Source organism: Notolabrus celidotus, chromosome 14 (genome assembly GCF_009762535.1).
Source record: "Notolabrus celidotus isolate fNotCel1 chromosome 14, fNotCel1.pri, whole genome shotgun sequence".
Lineage (NCBI taxonomy): Eukaryota > Metazoa > Chordata > Actinopteri > Labriformes > Labridae > Notolabrus > Notolabrus celidotus.
Genome location: NC_048285.1, coordinates 7,465,743 through 7,492,808, shown reverse-complemented (window position 1 = coordinate 7,492,808; position 27,066 = coordinate 7,465,743). Strand labels below are relative to the sequence as shown.

Sequence of the window (27,066 nt, the reverse complement as noted above, 5' to 3'; positions counted from 1 at the left end):
CAGTTCAGATGTGTTGATCTGATGTCTGTATCCTCACCCTGGCATTAACCCCCATATTTTGTCCTCACTGTCTCCCTTTTTGTCTCCCTCTCAACCAACTCCTCCTCCTCCTCCTCCTCCTCCTCCTCCTCCTCCCTCCCAATCTAGACTCTATGCCTGGAATCAATATAAGAATCCGACTCAGGCTGGTCGATAATCCCATCCTCTGGCTTGTCGCCGCAGTAGAGGCCTCATCAAGTTTGTTTCTATCTAAAGGGAATAGCCTCCACCTCCACACACACAACCAAACAGGTCCTACCTGTTGACTTTTCTCAGTTTTCTTTGACTGCACTTCTTAAAAATGTTAATCTTTCTCCCCTTTTCTTGCGGTTTCTGTTTTATCCTGAAGCTTGCCTAAGCTGATCGAGGTAATTTCTCATTTGATTCCTTTCTGTTGCGAAATCGACATAAAGATAAGCTCAGCCCGTAAAAAAGAGTTGCCTTGGATACCATCCCCGCAGAAGTAAAAAGTTTGTTAGTCAAGGCTAATGTTTGCATGGGAATTATCAAAACACTTGAGAACAGTTGCATGAATGTTAACAATTACCGAAAGCAACAAACACTCAAGCACTGCAGGTGTTGACAGGAGAAGGAGGAAGGTGGAGAAGGAAGTGAGTGAGGAGGAAACAAGGAAGGATTTCAAGGACGGGTGAGGCGCAAGGAGAAAAAGTGAGAGAAAAGAAGAGGAGGAGACAGAAAAGGAAGCACAAAGGGAGAGAGAAGGGAGAGACGAAAAAAAGTAGCTCCCGTTGTATCGGAGCAGTGGTGTGTGAAAACACACACTCTGCACTCCTGTCGCCTCGCTGCTTAATGAGGAGAGCCTCTCAGGAGTAGCACATGCACACACAAACACAATGAAAGCACACACATACACATACACACACACACACACACACACACACACACACACACACACACACACAAGAAAACACGCACAACCACACACATACAGTAGAGTGCACACACATACACATGCAAACACACATTTAAAGATTTACAACCAAGCCTTTGCATAATAACTTTTGCTGTCCGGTTTCTGCCCCATCCCCCACTTGCTCTCTTTAATGTGATGAATGAGAGTCCCTGTAACCCTCGTCCAGCCACACACACACACACACATCCACGCACACACGTAATTAAAGTCACATATTTTAACAAGAAACCTAAGGATGATCAAACAGACCTATAAAAAGCACATACATGTTCATCCACACAGACACGCACAAAAGCCAAAATGCTCAAGGAGACATCTTCAGGGTTTTTTTATGCAGACAAGGAGGCAGAGATGCAGTCAGATGGAAAGCGACAGTCACAGATGAAAAGTCACTGGCGTCCTTTCTCCCCCTATCTTCCTCCTCTCACTCTTTTTCCCCACCATCCTCTTCCTCCCTCTTCCCTCTTTGCACTTTCATGCGTTCTCATTATTGCTGCTGCTCTCTCTGCCTCCGATTCGATCTCTTCTCTGCGCTTCATTGTGCTTCATTTTTTCACTTCCCTTTCCCTTATTTGGTCCCGCTATCTCTTTTTTTCTCTCTCCTGCTTTACTCTAAAGAGGAAATTGGAACTCTTTCCTGCAATCCATCTGTTGTCACACTAATGCCTGCACCAGTGCCATGCTATGTTACTCCTCCATTTTTTCCCCCATTCCTGCTTATTTTCTGTCCCTGCAGCCTCCAAACCTACCCCACCCCTCAACCTACACACACACACACACACACACACACACACACACACACACACACACACACACACACACACACACACACACACACACACACACACACACACGCAAGTAATACTTTCACTCATGTCCAGAGTCAGCAGGTTGCGTAACTCCCAGTGCATTGTGGGTCTGGATGCATGTATTAGTGTGTGTGTGTGTGTGTGTGCAATGTGAGCCTGTGTGCAGAGATGACATTGCAAAGTAAAGAGGACAGAGGCAGTTTTGGTGCATAATAAAACTTGATCTATGGATGCTTTGTAATCACTCTCACTGACCTGCAGAAACACACACACACACACACTCTCTCTCTCTCTCTCTCTGCAGTCTGCAGATGTGCACATTTTATCAAACAGACACACATCTAAAACACACATACTGTAACAGCCCCATGCATAAATCATGCATGAAAAGAAATCACACACAGACACCAACTCGCACACGCACACACACTGTACTTACACTTTGTGCACATCCACTTATATTTGCACATACTTAAAAAGAGCCACTCTACTAGCATGCCTTGTGTCCCTGTCAATACAGAGTTAAAATGCAAATTATTAATCCTATTTTGTTCCAGGGAGAGTGCCGGCTGGGAATATGACTGTGAAATCCTGTTTGAATCATGCCCAACCTCACATGGTCCACTCCAGTGTGTGTCGGCCATGTACTGAGATGTGGAAATGTCAAAACTGACCAGTCAGGTTGAAAAGAAAATGGGCATTAAGGAAGAAATCAGCATCCAGTCTTTGTTTTTGCACTGAAGTTTAAGTGTGTGTAGATGGTGCAGGTTTCTTTGTGTGCTCACTAATGGTGGCTATCGCTGCTTGTGCTAACTGCCAATTAGCATATAAGTCAAAACAAACCAGGATTGTAAAAGGGTGTTGAAAAACGGTAGCACTTTTGCGTCTTATTTCCGTCTCTCCAAGCTATCTCTCACAGTGAGAGTTGCAGACAGTGAAAGAGAAAAGAAGCAGACAGATAGAGATGGATTGTGGGTGAGGGTGGATTTGGGATGGGGGTGAGGTGGTGGGTGGTTTTGCTGGTTGGGGAGGGTTGTGGTGGTGGTGGTGTGGAAGGCTTATCCAAACATAGCCAAGACAACTGAGGAACCACAAAACAGGCAGCCGGCGAGCCACAGAACAGCATGTTGAGACAGAATACCAAATGAAGCAGACTCCGATATTACCCTGCCTTCACCACTCCAACTGTCTTGGGGAATCTATATGATGAATCATGAAGAGGTTTTTTTTTTTTTTTAACTCTCTGCTTCTCGCTCTGCTTCTGTCTTTGCCTGTTTCTTTCTCTCTCCTCTCGTTCTTTATGTTGTTCTTAATGAACTCCTCCGTGTCTCATCTTCTCCTTCTCTGCACTCCTTTACTTCAACTTCCTTTCTTCTTCTCCTTCTGTCCCCCAATTCTCCTATTCCTCTGTTCTCTGTTCTCCCCATACTTCTCCTCCCTCTCTATCGTACTCTCTCTCCCTCTCTCTCTCTTTTCAATGTACATAACAGTGTACTCTTTAGGAGGGAGCCCTGGCGGTATCTATGGCAACCAGATTGCTAGGCAACAGCCGATTCTCCCTTCCTTTCCTCTCCTTTCCTTTCCTGTGCCGTGTAGCAGCAGCGGCAACCGATCAACCAATCGAAAGCTGAGCAGCATCACCGTCGTACGTGAAAAGTTCAGAAGACATCCAGAAAGCACTGCATGCTCTCTCTGTCCACATGTGACATCTCAACGAGGGGAAAAGAGACAAAAACGAGTGTAACATCTGTTTGTGTCTGCAGTGGATGAGACGGAATTATGATAGAAAACTTGTTAAAGTAAAGCGTAAGCTGTAAAAAATAATAGAAAAACAAACAAAGGCACGCATCATGTCGTGGCTTCGCACGCTGACAAGTATTGAGGCATCCATTATGCCAATTAATATACAGTTACATCTCTGTGCACACTTAGGCTGCAAAATAAAACCCAAATACATCATCAGTGCAACATGAGCATTCTCCATAAACACACTGCAAACATTTGAATTCATCATGATAAATAAGAAAAATGATTTTTTCAAACATGCAAAGCTTCCTCATACAGCATGCACACGCTCTACCTGCTGGATGGAAGCCTGGTATAATGTTCATCATTACTATACACTGTATGATTATATCACACCATTTTGTTAGATGCATATGAAGCTCAATCAAGCTGTTAGCTCCTCCCAGATTAACTCGTGCCATTTTAGTTGTGAAAAAAAACTACTTCTTGGATTCCTTTTGGATTCAGGGGAGACATGTTGCAAACAAAGATAATTAAACCATGATGAAAAGCATATAGAGCATAGACTGTATAATAATGAACGTAGCATATGTGACGTCTCCCATCTGTTCCTGAGCGCTGTTTTGAAGCCAATCGTCAGCGGGAGCCATATTAGTAATGTTGAACTCGTAATCTTAAGATCTTCTGAACGGTCACATTAAAAAAATCACCCCCATACAGTGTGTGCAGATCAAGAAATTAGCTACGTAGACCCAAGCCGTTTCATGAACCAGGCTGTAAACATATTAATGCTGCAAAGATCGTCTTTTTTTAACTGGTACGTATGTGGTTTCCGGTGTTTCTGCAGCCAGCCTCAAGTGGATGCTTGATGAACTGCAGTTTATAACACTTCTACATGGGCTTCATATTTGAGACCGGAGGGTGCCACTTGATATAGACAGATGAGCTATGAGCAAAAGCTTGCATGCACCTTTTAATATTTGCTGACTTGTTGCACTTTTTAAGTTCTTGTTGCTACATCTATAGCTCCTGTAAGGAACATTGTGTTTGTGTTGACTTTGTCACCCTAGTGGATACTGTGATACCTCTTATATCTATGCTGTGTACATGTACTATGCATGTGTAAGTCATACTGCTCTTCAAACATTTAAATCATCATGAATATTTGCTGTGGAGAAAGAACAGTGGTAAAAAAAAAAGAGGTTTTCTTCACTGTGCTGTAACTCTCCTATTCTGACACCTACCCCCTTGCAGGGTTATAGCCTTTAAAAGTTACGATACATAAACTGTAAATCTTTTTGCTAATGATTTAGTTCGCTTTAAATGGTTACACAAAGGTCTCACTGTTAATTTAAGTCTGTTTTATAACCAGTTAAAAACTCCTCATAATATTCAATGTGATGTGATTATACATTACATTTTTTTCTTCTTTTGTGGACCAGATGGACCACAGAGATGGCATGGTCCCCCCAGGTTCCTTTCCAAAAGCCCAAACTATGATGTTTTTGTCCTTTGTCAGAAGTAGGACTTGTGTTAAATTAAACTTTTTGGGCTATGGTACAACCGAGGGTCTTTTTTTTTTTTAAATGAAATCAATGCAGAAGTTCAACAAACTGCAGTTCCTTGAGTGTCCACTTGAGGCTGTTCGAGAAAGCCAAGGAATCCCTATTAGGTCTTATTTTAAGATGCTCTGTTTGAGCAGAAATAAACATTTACAACCGGGATTTAAAAATGGTTTGGTCTTTGTACATAATTTATTTGTACACACGTAAAAACTAACTTTTTGCTTGGAGGCTAAAGCCGGTATCAGGTTCATCTCTTTACCTTCTGCTGGGTTGACCAAGATTTAAGTTGCGTCAACATTTCCAACATGGCAACCAACAATAGGGGACGCACTGAGACTACGTCTATGTTTCATGCAGCTTTTCAAGTGGCTCATTTTCTTTTGTTAGTATTTTAAATTATTACTTTTGACAAATAATAGTAATAAAAATATCTTACAGTTTGGGATTATTTTTTGGGAGATGTTTGACAAACTTCGACAATTTTCAGCTCAAGCAAAATAGATAAAAAAAGGTCTCACTCCACTTTTCCTCTGCCAGTATGGAAAGTTTTGGTGGCAAACAGCATTAGATGCAGAGACTTAACAGCTTACAAAGACCCAGTGAACTGACAAAGACTAATCCCAGCAGAGGAACACATCTGTATCTGCCCAGCCATAGATGGAAATTTAATGGCTTAAGTAATAAAGACAAGAATTGTAGCGCACAGATAGATGAGGAGAGAGGGGGGAAAACAGCAGTTGTGGTGCACACATCGAGTGACAATAGAAGCAGGGTTGGGAGTGGCCATTTTAGGTGCTCGCCGTTGTTTTGGGTTGATGTTGGTTGATCAAAATTCGTCCTTCACTCCTCTGTCTGCAGACAACAGGGAGGAGGAGGACAGGGAGGCCATTTTGAGACATAAGGCAAAAAAAAAAAACTGGAGAGGGGGAAAAAAAAAACACCCAACAACCAACAATGGTGAGCAGGAACAGAGAGATGCTGACCTTCAAAGGGCTCAATTACATGTCACACACATACACACTCCAAGTTAGGCATGATTGCCTGTACAGAAGCACAAACTGACGTACACACACACCAAAGGAAATGCACATGTACGTGTGCATGTGTGTGTGTGTGTAGTGAGTGAATTTTTAAACACACAAATGCAGGCGCACACACTCAGAGCGTCCCTGCTGCTCCACACCGTAGGACCGTCTGTCTGGCCAGATAAAGTGGCCTCTGAATCTCGGCTCTGATTTGAGAGGGGGGATTTAATGACAACTATCCTCCCCTCCTCCTCCCTCTCTTTTTTCCCTCTGCCCCTCTCTTTCTCTCCTTCTCTCTTTCCCTTTCCCTCGTTTCTCTCATTCGTTCCCAGTTGCAGGTTGTCTCCGTTTGTGTCCTTTTTCCAATCTATTTAACTTATTCCTGCTTTTTTCCCTATTTCACTCTCTCTCCTCCCCTCTTTCTCATTTACCTCCCTCTCTCTCTCTCTCCCTCTCTCTCCACGCCAGCAAAACCAATTTTCAGGTGGACGCTGTGGGGTCGACCTCTAAAGTAAACATCCCCCTTATTCATCCACTTCTCCTCAGCCTCCTCCTTCTCCTCCTCCTCTTCTTCTTCTTGCCATCACATCAATGCCAAAACAACCCCCTCACCCCCTCACCACCTCACACCCAACTCTCCCTTTCCCTCTCTCTCTCCCTCCTTCTCCAACCTTCTGCTTGGTGGAAAAAAAGAAGAATGGTAAAAGAGAAAGAGAACACGTATGTGGCGCAGTCATGAATTTTAATGATACTGCTCCTTTTGAGTAAATAGTACATCGGCTGGGATCCACGTATATGAGTAGGTGTAGTAGTGGCAGATTCTGGTGGTGATGTTTGGGGAGGAGGGTGGGTAGTGTGGACAGAAAACAGAGAAATAAATTGAAAGGAAACCCAAAGCTGGATGATGGATGAAGCACAAACAAGAGAGAAGAGGAGAAATAGAGAGAAAGACAGAATGAGATGGGAGAGGAGATGAGGGTTAAGTGAGGATGCAGAGTGAGTGGAGGAGAGGGAAGAGGTGAAAGATGAAGGAAGAGAAGGAAAGGAAAGGGAAATCTCATCTCCTGGTGGAATAATCGCTCATTTATCACACTGATGGGAAAACAGGGATGAAGGAACCGAGCTGAGAGGTTAAAAGAAGACGGACTTTTATAGTTTTTGTGATAAGTTTTTGGTGGCACTTGTGTTGTGGATGCAGCTTACATACCATAGCGTCTAGACAGGTTTTCTGAGCATTAATTATGCATGCAGGGCTGCTCTCATTCAGGGGAGCAGTATTAATATTATTACATATGTGGCAATATACCGAAGGGTGGAGGCTGGTGGAGGCTCCTCCATGACACTCAGCAAATTGGGGGAAAGCTATAATGGAGCAAACACACTTTCATGCGTGCACACACATGTGAACACACTCACAGAGGCTTGGAAGTGCACGTGGACACACACACACACACAGACACAAAACACAGACACACACCCAAAAGGCTAAGCTTCCTTTTTCATTTCAGCAGAGAAGATTGCATTTTCTGAGGCTGTGTGCGTGTGTGTGTGTGTGTGTGTGTGTGTGATTGTGTGTGTGGGAGATTGTGTTAGTGTGATTGCATACATGTCTATGTGCATGCATGGGTGTGTGTGTGTGTGTGTGTATGTGTGTGTGTGTGTGTGTGTGTGTGTGTGTGTGTGTGTGTGCGTGATTACTGACTGTTTGGGAGGGAGTGATGGGGGATATTAAACAATTCAAATGCTGTCTCTCTTGCTCTCCTCAAGTGGAGAGACCTTAGACTGCAGCATGGCCACACACACAGACACACACACACATACACACACACACACACACACACGCGCGTGCACACACACACACACACACACACACACAAACACACACACACACACACACTGAGCCAGTCTGTTCTGTCAGACAGGCCAATTTAAAAACAAACAGTGCCAATTAACTGTGAGGCAGCATAGTTTCAGTGTGGACATTGTTGTAGTGCAGCATACACAGATAATGTGGATATGTGTGTGTTTTTTTGGTGTGTTTATCTGCATTCTATTCTGAGCAAATTGCTTGTTTCTAGACCGCGAGGAACAAAGACAGTAGATGAATCGTCTGCACTCCCTTTTCAAATGTCCACAGCTATTTCTCTGGTTTTTCTTTCTCTTTTATAGAGTATTAACAACTGTAGGCATTTAACTGCTGATTAGTGACCAAAACACAACCCCCCTGCAGGATAAACACATACTATTGTCCTTAGAAAAGTGTTCAGAAACAAACAAAACCTGCAGACAGAAGACAACTCCAAACAAAAACCTCACACTGAAAGACAGCTGGCCTCTGGGGAGAGAATAAATAGCCCCAAAGAAACAAAAAAAAATTGATTTGGCTGCTGTGAATAGATATATGACGACTGATGTGTAACCTGGCTATGGAAGCCTGAATATTTGCTCTACTTGTTTTTTTTCACTTGCATCTTTTTTTTTCTCATGCTGAGGTCAGGCGACATGTTGGAAGCACGACTGAAGCCTGATCTAGCAGATGTAGGGTTTCAGGACCCATGGCCACAGGGATCCATCGTTTTATCCTGTGCAGTGTGTCATAGTGAAGAAGCACACTCTGCACGCACAAGAGTCGAGAGCGTAAATGAAATGGTGAAGCAAAAGAAGAACAATGAAGTTGATGCTGAGAGATAGAGCTATGAGACAGAGGAAAAGATTGTCAAACTCTGGCAACAACATCCCCACCTACATGATGTGTTGTCAAAGGGACTACCATGACAGTCTGAAAACAGAGAAATGATGGTGACAGTAGATGCACCCCAGCAACCCAGTGAGTAACTGTGAGAAATTAGCATTAGCAGAAAGCTAGCGTATCATTCATCATAATCTTCATTGTTGCGTGGATAGACAAACAGGGTGCCTGGGTGTCATGTAGCCAAGCCACTCCTCTTTCCAACGTCATCTCATCGGTTGTGATGATTGGTCAGCTACCACAGAGTAGTCTGTTAGATAAGTCATGGCACACCAGTTGGCCCATTGGTTTAAGCACGCCCCATGTACAGAAGCATCAGTCCTGGCTGCAGTGGTCACTGGTTCGAGTTCAGGTTTTCCCCTGCTCCCCACATTTCCTGTCTCTCTTCAGCTAGCTAATAAGGGCAAAAAGGCCCTAAAAATGACTTGAAAAATCAATCACATAGTCTGACCTTGGCATTATGGCACCCATGATCAGTGCTTTAATTGGGCCGGTCCACTCTACTATTCTGAATTTAACCCCTTGGCATACTGGGACCTTTTCTTTATAATGGGACTTCTTACCAGCTGTTACTCTGTCCCGTCCTCTTCATATTACAGTTTCTCTCTGTGCTTCATAATAGTACCTAAAATATACCCATGCCGCACTACGTGACATCGTGTCCTTTCATGGGCATAATTACATGAGGCTCACTTGCGTGTTTTTGCCGGAGAATACCACCAAATGAATGCAAACTTGCAAGTCTCAACAGTGTTGCATGAACAAGGAAAATCTGAGTGAAAAGAAGACGACAGCGATGTTGGCCTGGCTCCAAAAGGACACACAGAGGTCTCGCTTTTATATTTTATTAACTGTAGAAATTCAGAACTTAACACTAATGACTTTCTGATACTGGCCGCATGATGCACACACCAGGAAGTGAATAACGAGAGTAACAGCACTTATTTTTTTCCACTTACAGCACTGCCAGTGATACATATAGCAGGTGTTTTACAGCACATGTGGTCTACTCACAACTGTTCTCTACTGTAAGAACACCTGCTGAAGCCTAGATCCTTTTAAGTGTCACACTATGTCCCTTTACGGCTTTAGGAAGTCTGCCAAAACTCAATAACACTAATACTTACTTTCTGCAGTTATTCTTGTTAAATATAAGCCAAGAGCCCCACAGGGAATAACACTGTGTGAGCTGATATCCCAACCAATATTTGGTAAGAGCAAGTGTCCTTGTAAAAGATGTATGAGAGGCTTTATTCCTGATAACAGCTTGTAAAAAAGACAAAAAAGTGTGAGAAATGACATCTTTGTGGCCATTTTTCATTTACTTCATACGCCAGGACATGGTTGATATTTGATCACCATTATGGAATACAGCCTTCAATTATAAAGAAAGGAAAACCTTAGGAGCTCTTAGAGCAGATTGTGATCTTACTTCATAGACTAATGGCACCTCTTATCTATTCATCATCATAATTCTACAGACACTCTGATGGTGAGATAAACTGATCTGTATGCTAACTTGGTAAACATGAGCATTATCACAATGATAATGATGCTGGGCCGACTTCAAAACTTCAATGCCCCTGCCTCTCTGCACTAACATACACACCTAAGCTGCTTGGTAATAAGTGCTGGAGACATCAGCAAGCAAGCATGACATTGAGGACCAGATCGTTTATGGAAACTCATCAAGCCTTTTGAAGCTGGAGTCAAAGTGTTTGCTATAAACTAAGAGGTTCATACAGTAGACAATAAAATATCAATGTAGAGTTTACTGGCATGAATCTGAGTGTCTGACTTCTGTTTGATCACTGACGGCTGTTTGGAGCTGATGAGTGTTGATTGAAGAGTTGTTTGATCGCTCACTGAGCTGATGCGTCTTCGAAGCCGTATGAAGGTTTACATTAACTCAGATGTGTGATGATTGACAGAAACGATGGAGTGGTGTTAACAATTCATTTAACAGAAGGATCAATCCTGAGTATGACAAAGTTAGAAAGGGAAAATAACACAATAAACTACGAGGACAAACCTGTAAACAGTTCACTGTGAATGTTCGCAGCCGATTCTGCATCTTGAGGTTTTAATGTAAGAGGTACGGCAGCGACTTTGGCCCTGGGCTAAAGGAGCCCAGACACTAAAAGGTTAAATGCTACATTGTTAAAAATCATTAAATAACCCCTGGGCTAAGAAAGCCTCGGGGCAACTGTGCAAATATTGAAGTGTCAAGTACAACCTTCAACAGGCTAGAAGCATGGCTGTATAAGGGGCTTCAGTAGTCTGGTTTGAAAAGTGAAGCCAATGTAACCCGCATTCTTTCTAATGGCCAGCATGTGGGGGAGACACTATGATGGAGTATAAGGGCCACATTAAAGAAGAAAAAATATAAGAAAAATGATATCAAGCTAATAGTTGTAATAAAATAAGGAATGTGAAGCATCTTGTGAAGTTATCATTTACTTTGGCATAAGTTTAAAAAATAACAAGATGTCTCATTTTTTGGCACCACATTGTTATAAGTACTAGAACTCTGAAAAAAAGATGTTGATGTAGTATACAGTATATAATTATCTATGAAACCTTTACTAAAGTAAAAACTCTCCAGATGCATGCTTCTCTTTTAGTGCAGGTAGCTATTGCTCTTCTGATAACAAAAAAGACTAAAATGAAGACTTTCAACTAATAATAACAAAACTTAACCCTTGCTTAGATGTTAAGACCAGGAATCAATCCAACCACCAGTGCAATGAGGACTGTGGCCTCTGTTCTTGGGGCGCCTGCTCTAGTGATCCAGGCTGGTTCCTCTTTATTCTTGTTAATTTACGACTTTATTCTCATAATATCATGACTGTGTTACCATCAATCTTGTATTTTTATCTTGATGACTTTATTATCATAAATGTGCCACTTTTTTTTTCTCTTATGACTATATCTGCATAAAGTCCAGACTTTATTCTATTATTAATACAGCTTTATGCTCAAGGTCCAACATTTTTCTTCCTTAATGATGCCCTAATCCTTCATCATACATTCCACTACTTGCACAAAGAAATTTGACCATACAGAAGGTGAGCTAATGACCCTCTGAATCGATGTATTAGTTTGAGCTTTCAGTTGCTTGTTCAGTAAAAAGCAGGATAAAGCAGGTTATGCATTTGGGCCGTGCCTACTTGTGACAAGTTGCTACAATTGCCTCGTTTTAAAGCTAAGAAACTTTCGGATTGCTTCGATTTTGGTGGTCATAAAAAAGTGGACAAAGCAGTAACAATAATCACTTTGCAGATCTTCTCCTGTACATGTGTGAGTGTTGTTTTCTGAAGTAAAATCTCCTCCTGCTTCCTTTAAATGTATCATTCACTGTAAATCTTTGTAGTGTATAATGTAAACAAAGGCTGTTATTGCAGCATGTTGTAAATCACTTAATCTGACGCCTACATTGTAGCAGAGGTAACAAGCAATTTACTAAAAGAAATCATCCATCTTTCTGCTGGTTATTGTTTGCTTTTGTAGGCCATAAAAATACATTTCAGTCTGTTTCATAATCAGCTAAAAACTCCTCACGGGAGCTTTAAACAGAAAAGAAACAGAAAGGTTTGTGTCACCTGTTGTCAACGGTCACTTCTGAAACTAAAACTTAAAAGATGGCATTGGGTAAATCAAACAATAGAAGGAAAGTTCACAGACACCATAGTAGTAATGAGATAGCTAGGTCAACTTCTCTGACACAGTCTATGATATGGAGTCACTTATTCCAGCTTTAGACAGGAGACAACAGTCATAAATGACAAACAGCATTAAACAGAGAAACATGAGAAATGCAAACCAGACACTGGTCTAGATTTTTTACCCTTATTTGTCCCCATTCATCTTAAGAAGTAGTAGCAGGTTTATCATGTAGTAACTGTCTCTAAAGAAAATCCTGCTGCAACTATGTCCTTAAAACATTACTGCAACACCAGAGAATTAAACAGAATTGCATTCAATCATTACTTTAGAGAGTTTTAGTTCTGTCTTCACTTTCTCTCACTCCTTTTCAAACTTTTAACTTGTTAACCAAAGTCAACATTTGACCCTTGTTTGACCCAGGTCAGGAGTTGGGAAACAGAGCCAAGTTGGATGATTCATGGTGACCCAATCACAGTTTTAACTTGCGTCACTGATTCAGTCTGAAAGGGAATCAGTGAGAGCTGGAGAAATCTGCTAAATCCAGCACTCCACTGGGGAAAAACTTATCCTTCATCCACTCGAGTGAACTCTCTGGATTTAGCCTTGTCAGCACTGTTACTATCTATAATACGGCAAAGGGAACTCAATCAATAGTTCCTCTGATTATTAGGGATTGATAAAATAATATGAACTTAAAAAACATTAGCTTTAGGTTGGTTCTGTGCCTTAGGACCCAGAATCATCCTGCCAAGGCATCCCTTCACACAAGGTAAATAATGGATGATGATGGACAGCTGAACTGCTTAAAGTAGGTTTAAAATTCAAACTGCAGACTCACGCTTGTGGTTGTTCTTGCGCTGGAAGGGTAGTGTGTGTCGCTCAGAATCTTCTTCCCCCTCCTCATCTGCCAGGTGTGTGTGAGTGTAATGGTAACTCAGCCCTGGGCGGTTCTTATAGCGCTTTCCACAGACTGTAACGAACACACATTCAGATACACGCAACAATATTAAAAAACAGGCTTTCTGCGTGTGCAACTCAAGGATAAAAGTAAGTAGAAACATACAGTGACCAACAAAGCTAACTGATCTGAATACACCCAAACAGTCTTCATTAAAAGAAATATGCTGCAAGTTCAGAGGCACATGCAAATGTTCAAAACAAATGCAAGGGCTAACTACAAATGAAAAACAAGTACAGGATACAAAAAACAAATCAACTGCATCAACAGCAAACACACTGCCAATATGTGAGCAAATCCAGAAACACACAAACACAGAAAACAAGGCTGCAAATGGAGGCATGACATTGGAAGTGCTCCAGGCCTGACCTGGCTACACAGACTCTGTGGGTAAACAGTGTCAATGGGTTTGCTGAGTGTGGCTCACATTATAGCTAGCAGCACCAGCCTTTGGTCCTCCTTGCAAGTTAACATTCATGTGCTTAGGTTTGTTAATGATCGCTCTGGTCGTGGTAACAAGAAACAGTCTTCATACAACACCAACCAACCATTTATTCTGGTGCCGACTAGCAAGGGTGAAGACTTTTAATCATGCAGTTGACTAAACACGTGTAACGAGGCTAAACAGTTCACATCACTGATAAACTGTTCCACTGGGTGCCCCTACAAGCCTGGAGCGCCTCCGTTGTCATGTCTCCATCTGAGTGTTTGTCTTCTGCATGTGTCTTCTGTGTTTGTGTGTTTTTGGACTTGCATTGTTCACGTATTTACAGTGCATTCGTTGTTAATGCAGTAGTTTGTCTTTTTGTATCCCGATGCATTTTTTCCTCTGCAGAATATTTTTTGCTATTGCATTTGTTTTGGATTTTAGCAAGTGCTGATGAATTTGCAGCATTTCTGAACTTGCAGCACATTCTATCTATGAATATTGTTGCAGGCATTGCAGATCGTTTAGCCTCATCAGCCTCCATGAGGAGCAGGTAAAGGGACACAAAGTTTCCACGCTCACTGTCACAGACGTAAGGCTTGTCTCTGTCTTCAATGGTAGGCGGCTCTTGTCTCTTCCTCATGCCTCCAACCCCACAGGCCTGCAGAAAAACACACACACATACACTTGTGAGAAATCAGCTAACACATGTGCATAAAGAAACACAAAAAAGTTTGAACTTCCTAACTTCTGGCATGCGCACACATATTCTTCACATGTGTGTTCAAGAGTCTACACACACACACTCAAACACACGCACACACGTTTGCATTCTAATCATCTGCTCTCAGCGTAAAGCTCCACTTGAAGCAGGAGGGGGCTGATGACACCTAGCAGGGGAGCAACAGCTCCAATTAGCAACCCTGGTGTCTGCATTTGAGCGTGTGTGTGTGCGCGTATGTATGTGTGTGGCTGTTGATTTTCAGAATACATTGTTAACACTTGATTATCTTCCCATAGGATACCCGAAAAGAGAGGGGTGAAAAAAACTGTGATCTAATCAAAGCAGTTAGGAAGAAAAAAAAGGTTGTCCCGGCATGATTTAAATCGTTGTATCTGTATATATTTAACAACTGTTGGTTTGTCAGATCACATTACTGCTGCAAGAATAGACACCAAGTATAGGGGGATTCAACTTGTGAGACTTGCTTTATAAAATACATTGACTAATATCTATAATAAACTCAGACCAGAGGCAAACAGTGATAATTCTGTTGATGCACTCAGTAATCCCTTTATGTGTAAAAGGTATGCTTACTTTAACATTTATTGGTACTGGTAATTGAGGACTCTTAAACTACTTGTAAATAGATTTCACAATGTTGCAGATTCCCTCTTAGTCTTGTATATAAGGAATAATGTATAGGCTGTCACGTCAAAGTGAAATTTAAACATGATCTCCTTCTGTTCCGTGTCTGACAGCCAGAACACTTATTTCCACATCAAGATTGGACTCAGTTTGCAGACTTTGTCTCCCCTACTAACCCTGACAGCACAACTATTTATCTGGTGGCTTGTTTAGTCAGTTGAGAAGTCACGGACAAACTTCTTACCCGTGCTTTGGTACGGTTCTTGCGCTTCGGGACGTCTTCCTCCATCTCATCCATCTCAAGCTCATGAGGGAAATCCCCGACCAGCAGCTTCTATGGAGGAGAAAAAAGACAGCAAGAGGACTAGTAAGTTTCTGATTTTCTTTATAATCCTTTTTTTTAAACTTCTGTTTGCATTATTTCTCCTGTCAGTACCCATTAGCTCATATAGTATAGTGATATCAACAGTTAACATTAGCAATGGCTCCTCTCCCTCCATCTGAAAACACTAAACAGCTGCCACAACTTCAGGACTGATTGTTTCAAGTTGTCAGAGCACATCCGGCACAGACAATCTCCCACTGCTAGGTGCATGTGTGAAAAGCAGTTCCTGAAAATAGAGAGTGGGGTACGATGCAGCAAAGGGTCGTGGATGGAAGTCAAACCATCTACCGCCCGGACAAGGACCACAGCCTGTGTATGTAGGGTGTATGCTTTAATTGCTAAGCTAAACCAGCACCCCTGCACTTTGAAGTGAATCCAACTGCACCGTAATATTTGTCTCAGTGAGTGATTTTACTCTGCATCTCGGTGTTTTGGAAGCAAACAGCCCAGGCTTCACATAAGCATACACTAGCTTTGTTGCTACCTCCAATTCTAAGTATTAGATCAGCGTTGCCAATCATTTTGCCTCTGCAAATTTTACACTGACAGTGATGTTGGACATCTGTGTGACAGTCAAGTCTTGAACATTTGATGTAAAGGTGGCTCATGTGTGAAAGGAGCTGAGTGATGAAGTGTCGTCTGTCTGGGTATCTCCTTAGCTGGGCTGGAGTTAGGGTAAGCTCTGGATTAGAGGACCTAAACACTTCTACTCTCAATGGGCCAATGAGGGGCCACTCACTCAGCTGCTGATTGATTAGCTGCCTATTTCAACTTCAGAGTAACTTTCTCTAGCTTGTGAAGTAGTCCAGGCGGATGAGCACTAACTTTGTGTGTGACTTACAGCATGCTGCAATGTAGTATAGTAATAATGAAGACAGGTCTTATTTTATAGATCTGTTTCCTCATTGGCTATATTTCTCTGAGGTTGTTGCTTGGTTTGTTGCTATGCAAGGCTTGCTATAAGAGTGTAATACTCTACAAATGTTCTTTTCTTCATTCAGTGTCTAATAAGGCAACAGAATTCTACCATTAGATCATTTATATCACATTACAACATGCAGTTTTAAAATGACCTTGTGAAAAGTAACAGATTCAATCTGACTAGAATTTGAGTTTCATTCAGGAAGTTACAGTATTTATAATTTTGTATTTTCCTTCCACATAATCAAATTTCCACCACAAATTGTTGCATAAATATTCATCAGAATGCAGCAAATCAACTATCCAATGCTCAATATTTTCTAAAGGAGGACTCTCAGAGCTCAATATGTGTAAATAAACCTTTGCTGTGGCTATCAGATTTTATTATTTTTGACAGGCAAGGACCAAGCCTGTGCTGTTAAACAGCTTATGATTATGATTACACAATCGAAGGAAAGACAGAAACATGAAGAGCTACCACAATGGTTTTTCAAAAAGGTGCTGGAGACGAATCTACATTAATCACAACTTTTGATACTAGTGCCGTACAACAAGTGACCTTTCAAACGTTGTGCCCCTGCCCTTCAAACACCCTGAGTACGCCACCGTATGTAAGTCATCAAGTCAGTGAGTCAGTTAGCAAGTATGTAAGAGCGTGAGTCATTTGGTCAATATGTCAGTAAGTCAGTAAGCAACCAAGTCATAAAGCTAGTAAATAATAAGGTCTGTAAGTAGTCTGCAGGTTAGTATGTGAATAGATTGGTTTATGTTAAAAAGTAAGTAAATAAGGATGTGAATTAGTATGTACAAAACTAAGTGAGTATGCAAGTCACTGAGTTATTAAATCAGTTAAGTTAGTAAAATGGATAAGCAAGTAAGTCAGTAAGTAAGTAAGTAAGTTACTAAGTGAGTAAGTGAGTAAGTAACTAAGTAACTAAGGTAGTTAGTAAATATGTAAGTGTGTAATTGTACTAATAAGCAAGTACGTTAGCAAGTAAGGGAGTAAGTACATTTGTAAGTAAGTAGGTCCTTAGTATGTAAGTTAGGAAGTAAGCAAGTAAGTGAGTAAGTTAAATGGTAAAGTTTTATTTAGATAGGACTCGTGAAACTCTTGGTAACAAAGTGCATTACAAACACAGGAGAAATAAAATCAGGGAGCTTAAGGCAAAATAAATAAATCTCAACGTTTAACCTCAAATAAACCAACACACCAGACAGAGAAGGAGAGTTACAGCAGAGTTTTTGTTTACAGGTAAGTTTCTTGAAGCCCTTAAAGCAGTCCAAAGAAGATTAGAAATGTAAGTGGTGCAGAGTCATGCAGTGCTTTGCATCTAATAAACAGGACCGTCTAGCTAACTCTGAATTTGACTAGGAGCCAACAGAGGGATGTAAGAAGAGGGGAGATATGGACCTGACTGCTGGATGTAGTTGATAATCTGGCAGCTGCAGTTTGAACTATTGGTACATAAAATCCTTGTATGTAAATTAAAATGATGTAGACGAGAGAAAATGAAAGTGTTCATTAATGGCTCGAGATGCCAAGGGCACATTATTGATCTCCTTTTAATTTCAGCTGCTGGAAAAAGGTTCAGGTCACGTTAAATGACATCCAGGTCAAAAGACATTTAGTGGTCAAAAATGATGGAGAGGTTCTTAGGTTTATATTTATGTTATTATTCTAGCCTTGCTTTGTTTTTTATTTTGATTCTACGGTCTTTCCTGGGACTTCATACACCAAAGTCATGACTCCTGTTTAGGTGGTTTTGACTTTAAAAAAAAAAGGACTGCATAGTGTGAAGGTTGACAACAAAGGGGCGGACCAACTTTCCTAAAACGTCCTTCAAATAGCTTTCACAAAGTTGGTCAGAAAACACGTGAATAGAATCCACTGTGAAACATCAAGTATAGCTTTAGTGCAATCACACAATCACAAGCACGCACACACTCGCTGCCAGGAGGGTGTTGTCAGAGCTGCGGGAGCCTGTGTCACCGCCAAAACACACTCAGAGAGACAAAGGCAGAGACAGACAAAGAAACACAAACACAGAGGGTAACAGAGACAGATAAAAAAGAGAGAGACAGCTGACATGGGGAAAAAAAAATAAGAAGAAACTGAGAACAGCAAAATAGTAAAGAGAGAGAGGCAGAAAATGAGGAACAAGAGTCTCACCTGACACTCGCTCATTGGCTCCTCCTCCTTGGTTTCCACCTTCTTGTCCAGGGTTTCCCCGGCGAGTAGTGACTCCAGCACAGGACCGTCTGGGATGCCCCCCTCTTTCTTTAGAGAAGCTTCGTAGTCTAGCGAGTGAGACAATTACAATCAGGAAACAGCAGAGATCTCACATTCATGCTGACATGCTCAGTTGAGCCGACAGCGCCCTGAGGAAACAAAACTTGGCTTATTCATGATGGCGCACAAGGACTTCAGCTTCTGCAGAGAGCTGAAGTTATCATTTGCAATTTGTCCAATCATTGTGTACTGCTTGTGGGAGGTGTTAAAAATTTCTTGAAGAAACATTATTTTCTGAATGCAATCCGCCTGAAAAAGGAACTGAAATAGAACCAGAGTACACTGCTGTTGGTTTGACGTACAATTATGGCCAGACTTCACACAGAGTTGTAAATGGGGCTGGAGACCTACAAGTGTTAGTTACTTCAGAAGTAGAAAAAAAGGGTTATCCAGACCCAGTGAGGGGCCCGTCTTTCCACAATTATTGTGGCAGTGAAATATTTTTAAAATGAACAGAATTCTAAAATGATTTTCTAAAAAGCAAAAACTGATATAACAGGCTAACATTTTTTGACAACCAAAACAATTTGAATACAAGCGTTTGGCATGTTACATGGTTCCAAATTATTGGGCAGTGTTTGACACAAATCAAAGCACAAAAAGTGCTCTTCCATGGGGCGCTGGTTTAGTTCAGTGGTAATAGCATGTGCCCCATATACAGAGTTTTAATCACTTGACGCTCAATAGTGCCCGCCATAATGTGTTGATCTTAAACCATATCGGCTTATCTACCCAGCTTCATGAACTTTAAATTCACTATTTTTGCCGAAGGTGAAACAATTACAAAGCCTCAGTTTAACCCTAACACACCATTAGTGATAGTGCAGGAGGATGGGAAGGTAAATATGGCTCACTGCACCTATAGGGCAGGCTTAGGAGAGGTCTGCTAAAAATAATACTCATGATATATTTACATTAAAGTATAACAGATCAGTCCAGCCTTAATGCTGTACTGTTACTACAGCACAGCAGATAGGGTCATGTTGATTGTTGACGTCCAGTCCCCGTGGAAGGCAACATGAATACAGTGTGATGTCATGGGATACTCAAGAAAAGTCCTTATACAGTGGTTGCTTGTTCTACTCTTGACCCTGACCTTTTGTTCCATGTCACCCCCCACTCTCTACTCCCCACATTTCTTTTCTGTCCTATCCAAAAAAGTTATTTTTATTTACCAATCTTGAACTCAATCGGTACAAGCCGTGGGTCCTCCAGGATGTTTAGCCGTCTCTTCTTGCGCCAGCAACGAGCGGGATATGTGTACAACTGACCTGGAGCGTGACCTGAAGCACAGACAGAGAGGGATGCAAAGCTTGGTTGAAAAACTCACAACCTTAAGTCAGACAAAAAATACATGGTTGATTAGATAAAAAGAACATACGGGCTAATCGCCATTTCAAGCCTGCATCAAATCAAGTCTCTTCTACAAAATTTATCCATGTTAAATAAACAACCAATGAGCATTATTATTACATGAATGAAAGTCAGACTTTGTGCACATTTGTGTTTGTTCATCTCTCTCACACATCTGACTCTTTAAATGAAAATTCAAAAATGGGTTGTGGTCCTTTTTTTGCAGTCTGAAGCCCTACTAATGGCTCTGAGTGGTAGTGATCAAAAAAGTCACATCCAGATTACCAAAAAGCAGTAAATATTAAGAACAGCTGATTGTAATGGGTGCAGTATAAGTCTGACAGGTATTTCAAGTACTGATCCCAAAGTTATAGTCCTTCGTTTTAAAACTCTGAACCCAGTTAAATTAAAATCCAAAAATAGTTGAGACCTTTCATTTTAAATCACGAATGCATGAGTGCTGATGGTTCTATGGGAGAAGTAAAAATTATCCCCTGGGGACCATGAACATCTGATCAAAACTATCACAATTACATTAATATGAATCATAATTTTAGAAACAATTTCAGTCTCTCATGGCTCAAAATATGTGATGTGTAAACATTTGTCTGTTATTGTACCACAATTGTTGCCAAACCCAAAATGTGTCACTCATATGGTTTTAAATGATAAGATACTATTTTTTTGGTTTTTCACATTTTTATGCTAAATAACAAGAACTTCAAATTGATACAACCCAAATTAACCTAGAGGAAAAGTTGAAACTTTAAAAACAACAAAATGTTAATTAAGTTTTAATCTACAACTAACAACCAAACAAAAGCACTGTTCTGGAACAAACTAAACAAAGTCTATAAACTCAGATCGTTATCACACTCACTCACAAACACACATACACAGACACACACACCTCACATTATCACACTCTCTCTGGAATAGTTGGTGCCAGCGGCATATCGTTGCCTACAGGGGTGTCTGATTCACTGCCAAAACACACTGATGTTACAGAGACAGAGAAAGCAATGAGGAAACACCCTTTGGGGAAGTAAAAAAAAAAATTGAGGTGTGAAAGGTAGGAGGCCTGGAAGAGAGGAGGCGGAAATGAGGCAGAGGAGAGAAGGAGGAAAAAGAGACAGAAAGGAGCAGAGGAGAGGGAAGAAGGAAGCCGCGGGACAAATGACTGGAGAGAATAATTTCTGTAGCACAACAGCTGCTAAACAACACACACACACCAACAAAGAAGAGCACTCTGGAGTGCTCCTGTAGCATCAGTCTGCTTTATTCTGCCCAGGTATCAAACACACAAACACACACCTGGTCCACGGTGGTTCTTCTCCATCCAGATGTAACAGTTGCTCTGGGCCACGCCGGTCTGGGAGTCCAGGAAAGGGAGACGCATGGAGCGCTCAGCACACAGACGGGCATTGTAGCTGCGACAGTGTTCAATGGCCTCCTTATAGAACTCCTCACCAAGACTGAGAAGAATAAGAGAGGAGGAGGTAAGAAAAGAGGACGGTGTGTTAGGGTCAGGGTGGGCTGAGCGTGTGAATACAAAACAGCCTAATTATTCCATCCCAACTTTACCTGGAATTTTACCTACCAGCCCCTCTAAAACGCCCAGAGAAAGTCAAGATAAACTGATGTAAGGGAAATTCAACATGGGAGATTGAGTAAGAGGGGGGGGGGCTCACTTTTATATCATGCGACCGGTGCAAACAATTTAATTTACAATTTCCAACCCAGAAGAGTGACACATAACGGGGGAATAAAAACATCCAAGGTTGGAGAAGGAGAACAATCTTCAACATGAGAACAGTAAAGGTGTCTGCACATCGGTCTGTTTACACGCAGCAATGATAAAATGCCAGCGGTGTCATCACAGCGTATAGGTCTCTGTTGCTACGTCCGCCGTCATGTTGTTAACATTACACTGTGGCTTCCTCTGTAAACTTTTGATGTCATGTTCTGCCTCCCGAGGTTCCACCCACCCCTCACTACTCCCTTGTCTGTCTGAGGGGGAAAACTTTAAGATTGTGAATATGCAACTTTGGAAAGAAAATTTCAGGGCTACATTTAAAAAAGGCTTCTGACTGCATTTCTACAAAGTCATGACACTATTGAAGGTGAAATCTAGTCTATCCAAAGATGTAATTTCAACTCAATACATAATCACGAATACTGAGCTCTATGGGTTGTGTGATGTTAAAGAAAAGGTTCAGAGGTATCGGAAAAAGAGCATTTTTTAACATTCCCCAGAAGAAGACAAAAGAAAGCTGCACATGAGCTGGCACATGAGCTGTGTAACTATGACTACGAAGGCAAAGCAATCCCTTGCTGCTGATGTTGATTGATACCCAATGGAAGAATAGCTAATAGAGAAAGCACGACGGCAGATGGTGATGAGTATTGGACCTTAATGCAGGCAGTTGTGCGATCGAGTTACTCTTCTGTCTACTAATTTTGTTTTCTGTTAATGACTAAATTATGAATGATAAATGGACTGTATTTAAACAGTGCTTTCTCTGCTCTTCAAAGTGCTTACATGACATGTCACATTCACTCATTCACACCACATTCATACACTGATGACAGAGGATGTTACCAGGGGCGGCTTGCCCAAGGACACTTCGGTATGTGGACACAAGAACTGCCGTGCTTTCATTTGAGAGACGACCAGCTCTTCCACTCAGCCACAGCTCTCTGTGATGCTCTGTTATACTGTCGTTGTAGGTACTAAATATGAGATGCAACTAGAAAATAGCTTATCAGTAAATGTGTGATGAATGTTGTGATGGAAACAAGTTTCTAGTCAAAGCACTTAAGTTAAAGCAATGTCTTTAAATAGTCACAGACAAAACTTTCACTTTTAAATGACGCCCATCGACATCTTTGAAACATTTTTTCAACTGAAATATGTGCAGCTACGTATTCTCTAGTCTGGGCACGGACATCAAATGGTCTTGATGCCTCTTATCCAGGGTCTAGTTATTCCTGCTTGTCTGAAACGTCCTGTACACCCTATTCTCGCTGTTACTTCTGTCATGTGTAAAATGCACCGCTAAATAAGCCAAGAAATTGTCTTTTTCTATATGTTAATGTCCCATCCATTTACATTAAGATCAGTCTGGAGGGAAAGGGATGAGCGGAGAGGCAGATTTAATTAATCTAAATTATGCAGGAAGGTACAGATTTGCGATGAAGCGTGTGTTGGGAGTAAAAGACAAACGTGTCCAAAATAAACGAAACCCTCAAGTCCTCTTAACTAAAACGAAGTATTTGTCCTTCATCGCTTCCTGTCTCTGTGTATACTTCTTTGAGTGAAAGGAGTGGGGGCTTCAAGTGGGCTTTCATGGACAGGTTTTAATTCATGTGTGCATGTGTGTGCATGTTGGTGTTCATCAAACTGCACACACTTCTGCAGGTATGTGCATGTGTGTAAGTCAGAGGGGGCATTGAGTGGAAAGTCAAGGGCAGCATGTGTGTGTGTGAGTGTGTGTGTGTGTGGTGTGTGTAGGCTGCAGAGATGCACAGTCCTATTAACCTGGGTCACGGCAGACGAGCTGGCAACCACACACACTGTTGAAACCGCACACACACACACTTGCACACATGCAGAACAGTAACACATTTTTCACTGTGAGGACAGTTCATGCACTGTATCTTTACACCTGTACAAGTGTGAGTTTGATTACCATTCAGTGTAATATTCCTCTCTTTGTTCCTCCCTCCCCCTCTCCCTCCTCCCATCTCTCATCCTCCCTCTTACCTGTTCTTGATGACTGCACCTCCAGATTGCCTGCAGGGAGAAGAAGAAGAAGAAAAAACAAGACATTTGGTGAGTCACTGCTCGTCTCCAATACTTCCTCTCCCCCTTTCCACTTCTCATTCTTTCACATCTCTCCTTCACTCACTCCCTCTCCCTGTTTTTGCATATTTAACTTTCACACTCAGCCCATCTCCCGCTACACTTCTTTTTTGGTTTGATTTTCATCTCGCTTCACACTTCTCTCTCTCCTCCTTGTCTTTCTCCTGTTAATCACTCCTCTCTAGTGTCTTCCTGCTGAGTGCAGACATCAAGGTCACTCTGCTATACAGACAGTAGATACAGGACACACAAAACTACAGCTACGCATGCACACACACATTTAGAGATAGAGTGCTGGGCCAAGAGCAAAGCACAAAAAAAACAGTGCAGTGCAGCTGCTGCTAACAATTTGTTGCATCGCTTCTGTGCAGTCTTTAAAGGTGTTAGTGGTTGATTGATTATTAAATTTTGATGAAACGCTGACAGTTTGTGGAGCTATGCTGAAAACGTGGTTGCAATAAACCACCTTCACAGCCATTTTCTAGTGAAGTTACATTCAGGGTAGGAAGTTTGAGCAGTGTCTAGCTTAGCTCATGAGAAAATAGTTAAATGGCAGCGAAACTTTACACCTGAAACAGCACTTTCCTTTGAAAAATCATCAAATGGGCTGATGAAATTGTCAGGATCTCACAAGAGAGATACAACAATCGGTGACCAGCCAGCGTCTGCCTGAATCTCACTGCAAAGATTGAATTTTGAGCTGAATGAAGTTGGAATTATATATAACACCAATATGAATGCTACTGAAGTATTCAGCTAATAAGATAGACAGTTTGCTTGTGCAAATGCTAACAGAATCTAACAGTTTTTTTCTTCAGTTCGAGCTTGGAGATAAAGATATGCTTCGACTGTTAGCTCAACTACATCCACAGAGTTTTACCTCAAGCTTATAAGTGTGTTCAAGATGTGTTCAGTCGTTAATATCTCAAAATACTTGACACCTTTTCTATCATACCATGATTCTTAAATGTAAATGTAAATATAAGCTGAGAAGTGGCTGAATGCTAATGATGGCCAGTGGGCCAACCCATTAACTGTATACTGATATGAACACTGGAACTCTTGCCTCTTACACTCCAATTCAGCAACAGCACTGGAACCAAGCGGCAACCTCTAGTCTCAAAATATGAAGCCCATGCAGAAGTGTTTTAAACTGAAATTCATTGAGTGTCTGCTTGAGGCTGGCTGCAGAAACACCGGAGACCACATACACGCCAATTCAAAAAAGACGATCTTTTCAGCAGAAATAAACATGTTTACAGCCTGGTTCAAAAAATGGCTTGGGTCTACGTAGCTCATTTCTCTATCAGCACACAATGTACGGGGGGTGAATTTTTTTCTAATGCAACGGTTCAGAAGATATTAAGATTACGAGTTTTTGCCCAAATAAGGACATGACTGACTTAACTGATAGGCGGGAACACATAGCTGTTGGTTAGGAGGCTCAAACCCCGCCTCTTTACCTCACACTACGTTTGGTTGAGTTCAGCATTTCCAATATTTGCTTCAAAACAGCGCTCAGAAACAGATGGGTGACATCACGGATACTACGTCCATTATTTAAACAGTCAATGGCTGGAAATGAGGTTCAACAGCATTAAGTCTTTGTACTTACACACTGCACCCTGAACATTACTAATATTAGTGTCCCAATGTGTGATCAGCCATCACATTATGGGGTTGTGGAAGTGCAATAGAAATGACTTGTAAACACACAGCAAGATCGCCACATACGCACACACTCAGACATGCACGGCCACTTATCGATGCTCATGTGAAGAAGCTATTTTGGCAAACACCAGGGGGAGATCTCAAAGCTCTGGCTACACTCAGGATAGCTAATATCTGTACTTTATATAATACAGTGTCAGTGACTCAGGATTTTCCCTAACCATACTGTTTGTAGATTCTTATTAATCCTGAAGCAGTGAAAAACTACAAAAAAAAACACTCAGAATTATGTCGTATACATGACATATGACCTGGAATATATCAGTAAGGCATGATAACAACTTCCCACTTTGAGCGTGATGTCACCAAAACATGTCTGCCCTGTGAACATTACACAGTGTGATGTATTAACAGCCCATGCTCATTTTCATATACAGTCTCTTTGACATGGCACTCACCATCTCATACCTTTAACTGTCTGCATAAAACACACACCAAGTAATACATCAGACACTCCAGATAGAACATCTATTTTACTCCAAGTATTCTTTCTTCTTTTCAAAACCTGGTGCCAACATTACCTGCCATGAAATTTGACTGACAACACTTAGGTTAGAGATTTATTTGTGTTGTGCTGGTAGCAGTTAATGTAGCCTCAAGCTGCTAGCCTCCAGCAGAGCTGAGGAGTGGGCTTCAGAGGTCTGATAAGCTCACTACTTTCTAACCCAACACCCCCGGATTATCATTTGTTATATTTTCATATTTGTTGCCTCAAGCCAGAACCATCACAGACTCAAGTGACATCACTTGACACATATTATCTGATTTCACTCAGCTCCCTCTGGAGCCACATAAAAGGCTTCATAACACTGTTTCACATATACAGCAGTGCTCCCAAAAACCTGTAAACAGACTTTGATGAGTGAAATCACTGAAGTACGCCTTTAATTAAATACATTACAGTTACCCCCTGGTGAAGGCCACAAGCTAAAAAATGTCTCTCAATCAACTGGTTGTTTTGCAGTAGTTTGGATCCCACAGGCTACATCTCAAAGAAGCTGCCATGCAGAGACAGAAAAATCTGTGTGTCAAAATAATACTATTTTGGCAGTTTTTGCATCATGACCTTAATAATAATACAATACACTTTAATTATATAGCACCTTTCCTAATAGGGAAGTAAACACCATCTTAATCCAAAGAATCCAGCAGAAAGGGATTTTGTTATTAGGAATAAACTGAATGGATGAAAGGAAAAATGATCCAAAAGTCCTATCTGCACAAAAATCCAATT

The 27,066-nt window shown here is 41.4% G+C and overlaps 1 protein-coding gene across 3 annotated transcripts in view; it reads right to left on the bottom strand.

The window, feature by feature from the left end:
* Nucleotides 1-27,066, bottom strand: part of dpf1 (D4, zinc and double PHD fingers family 1) — a 59,118-nt gene that overhangs the window by 19,208 nt on the left and 12,844 nt on the right. For all 3 annotated transcript variants that reach the window (XM_034701976.1, XM_034701975.1, XM_034701977.1), the window contains exons 2-8: nt 24,003-24,032; nt 21,551-21,711; nt 20,059-20,166; nt 18,764-18,891; nt 15,532-15,621; nt 14,501-14,579; nt 13,372-13,503 (exon numbers count right to left, since the gene is read on the bottom strand). In XM_034701976.1, coding sequence (XP_034557867.1) covers nt 13,372-13,503; nt 14,501-14,579; nt 15,532-15,621; nt 18,764-18,891; nt 20,059-20,166; nt 21,551-21,711; nt 24,003-24,032 — 728 coding nt within the window. The remainder of the gene's footprint in view (nt 1-13,371; nt 13,504-14,500; nt 14,580-15,531; nt 15,622-18,763; nt 18,892-20,058; nt 20,167-21,550; nt 21,712-24,002; nt 24,033-27,066) is intronic.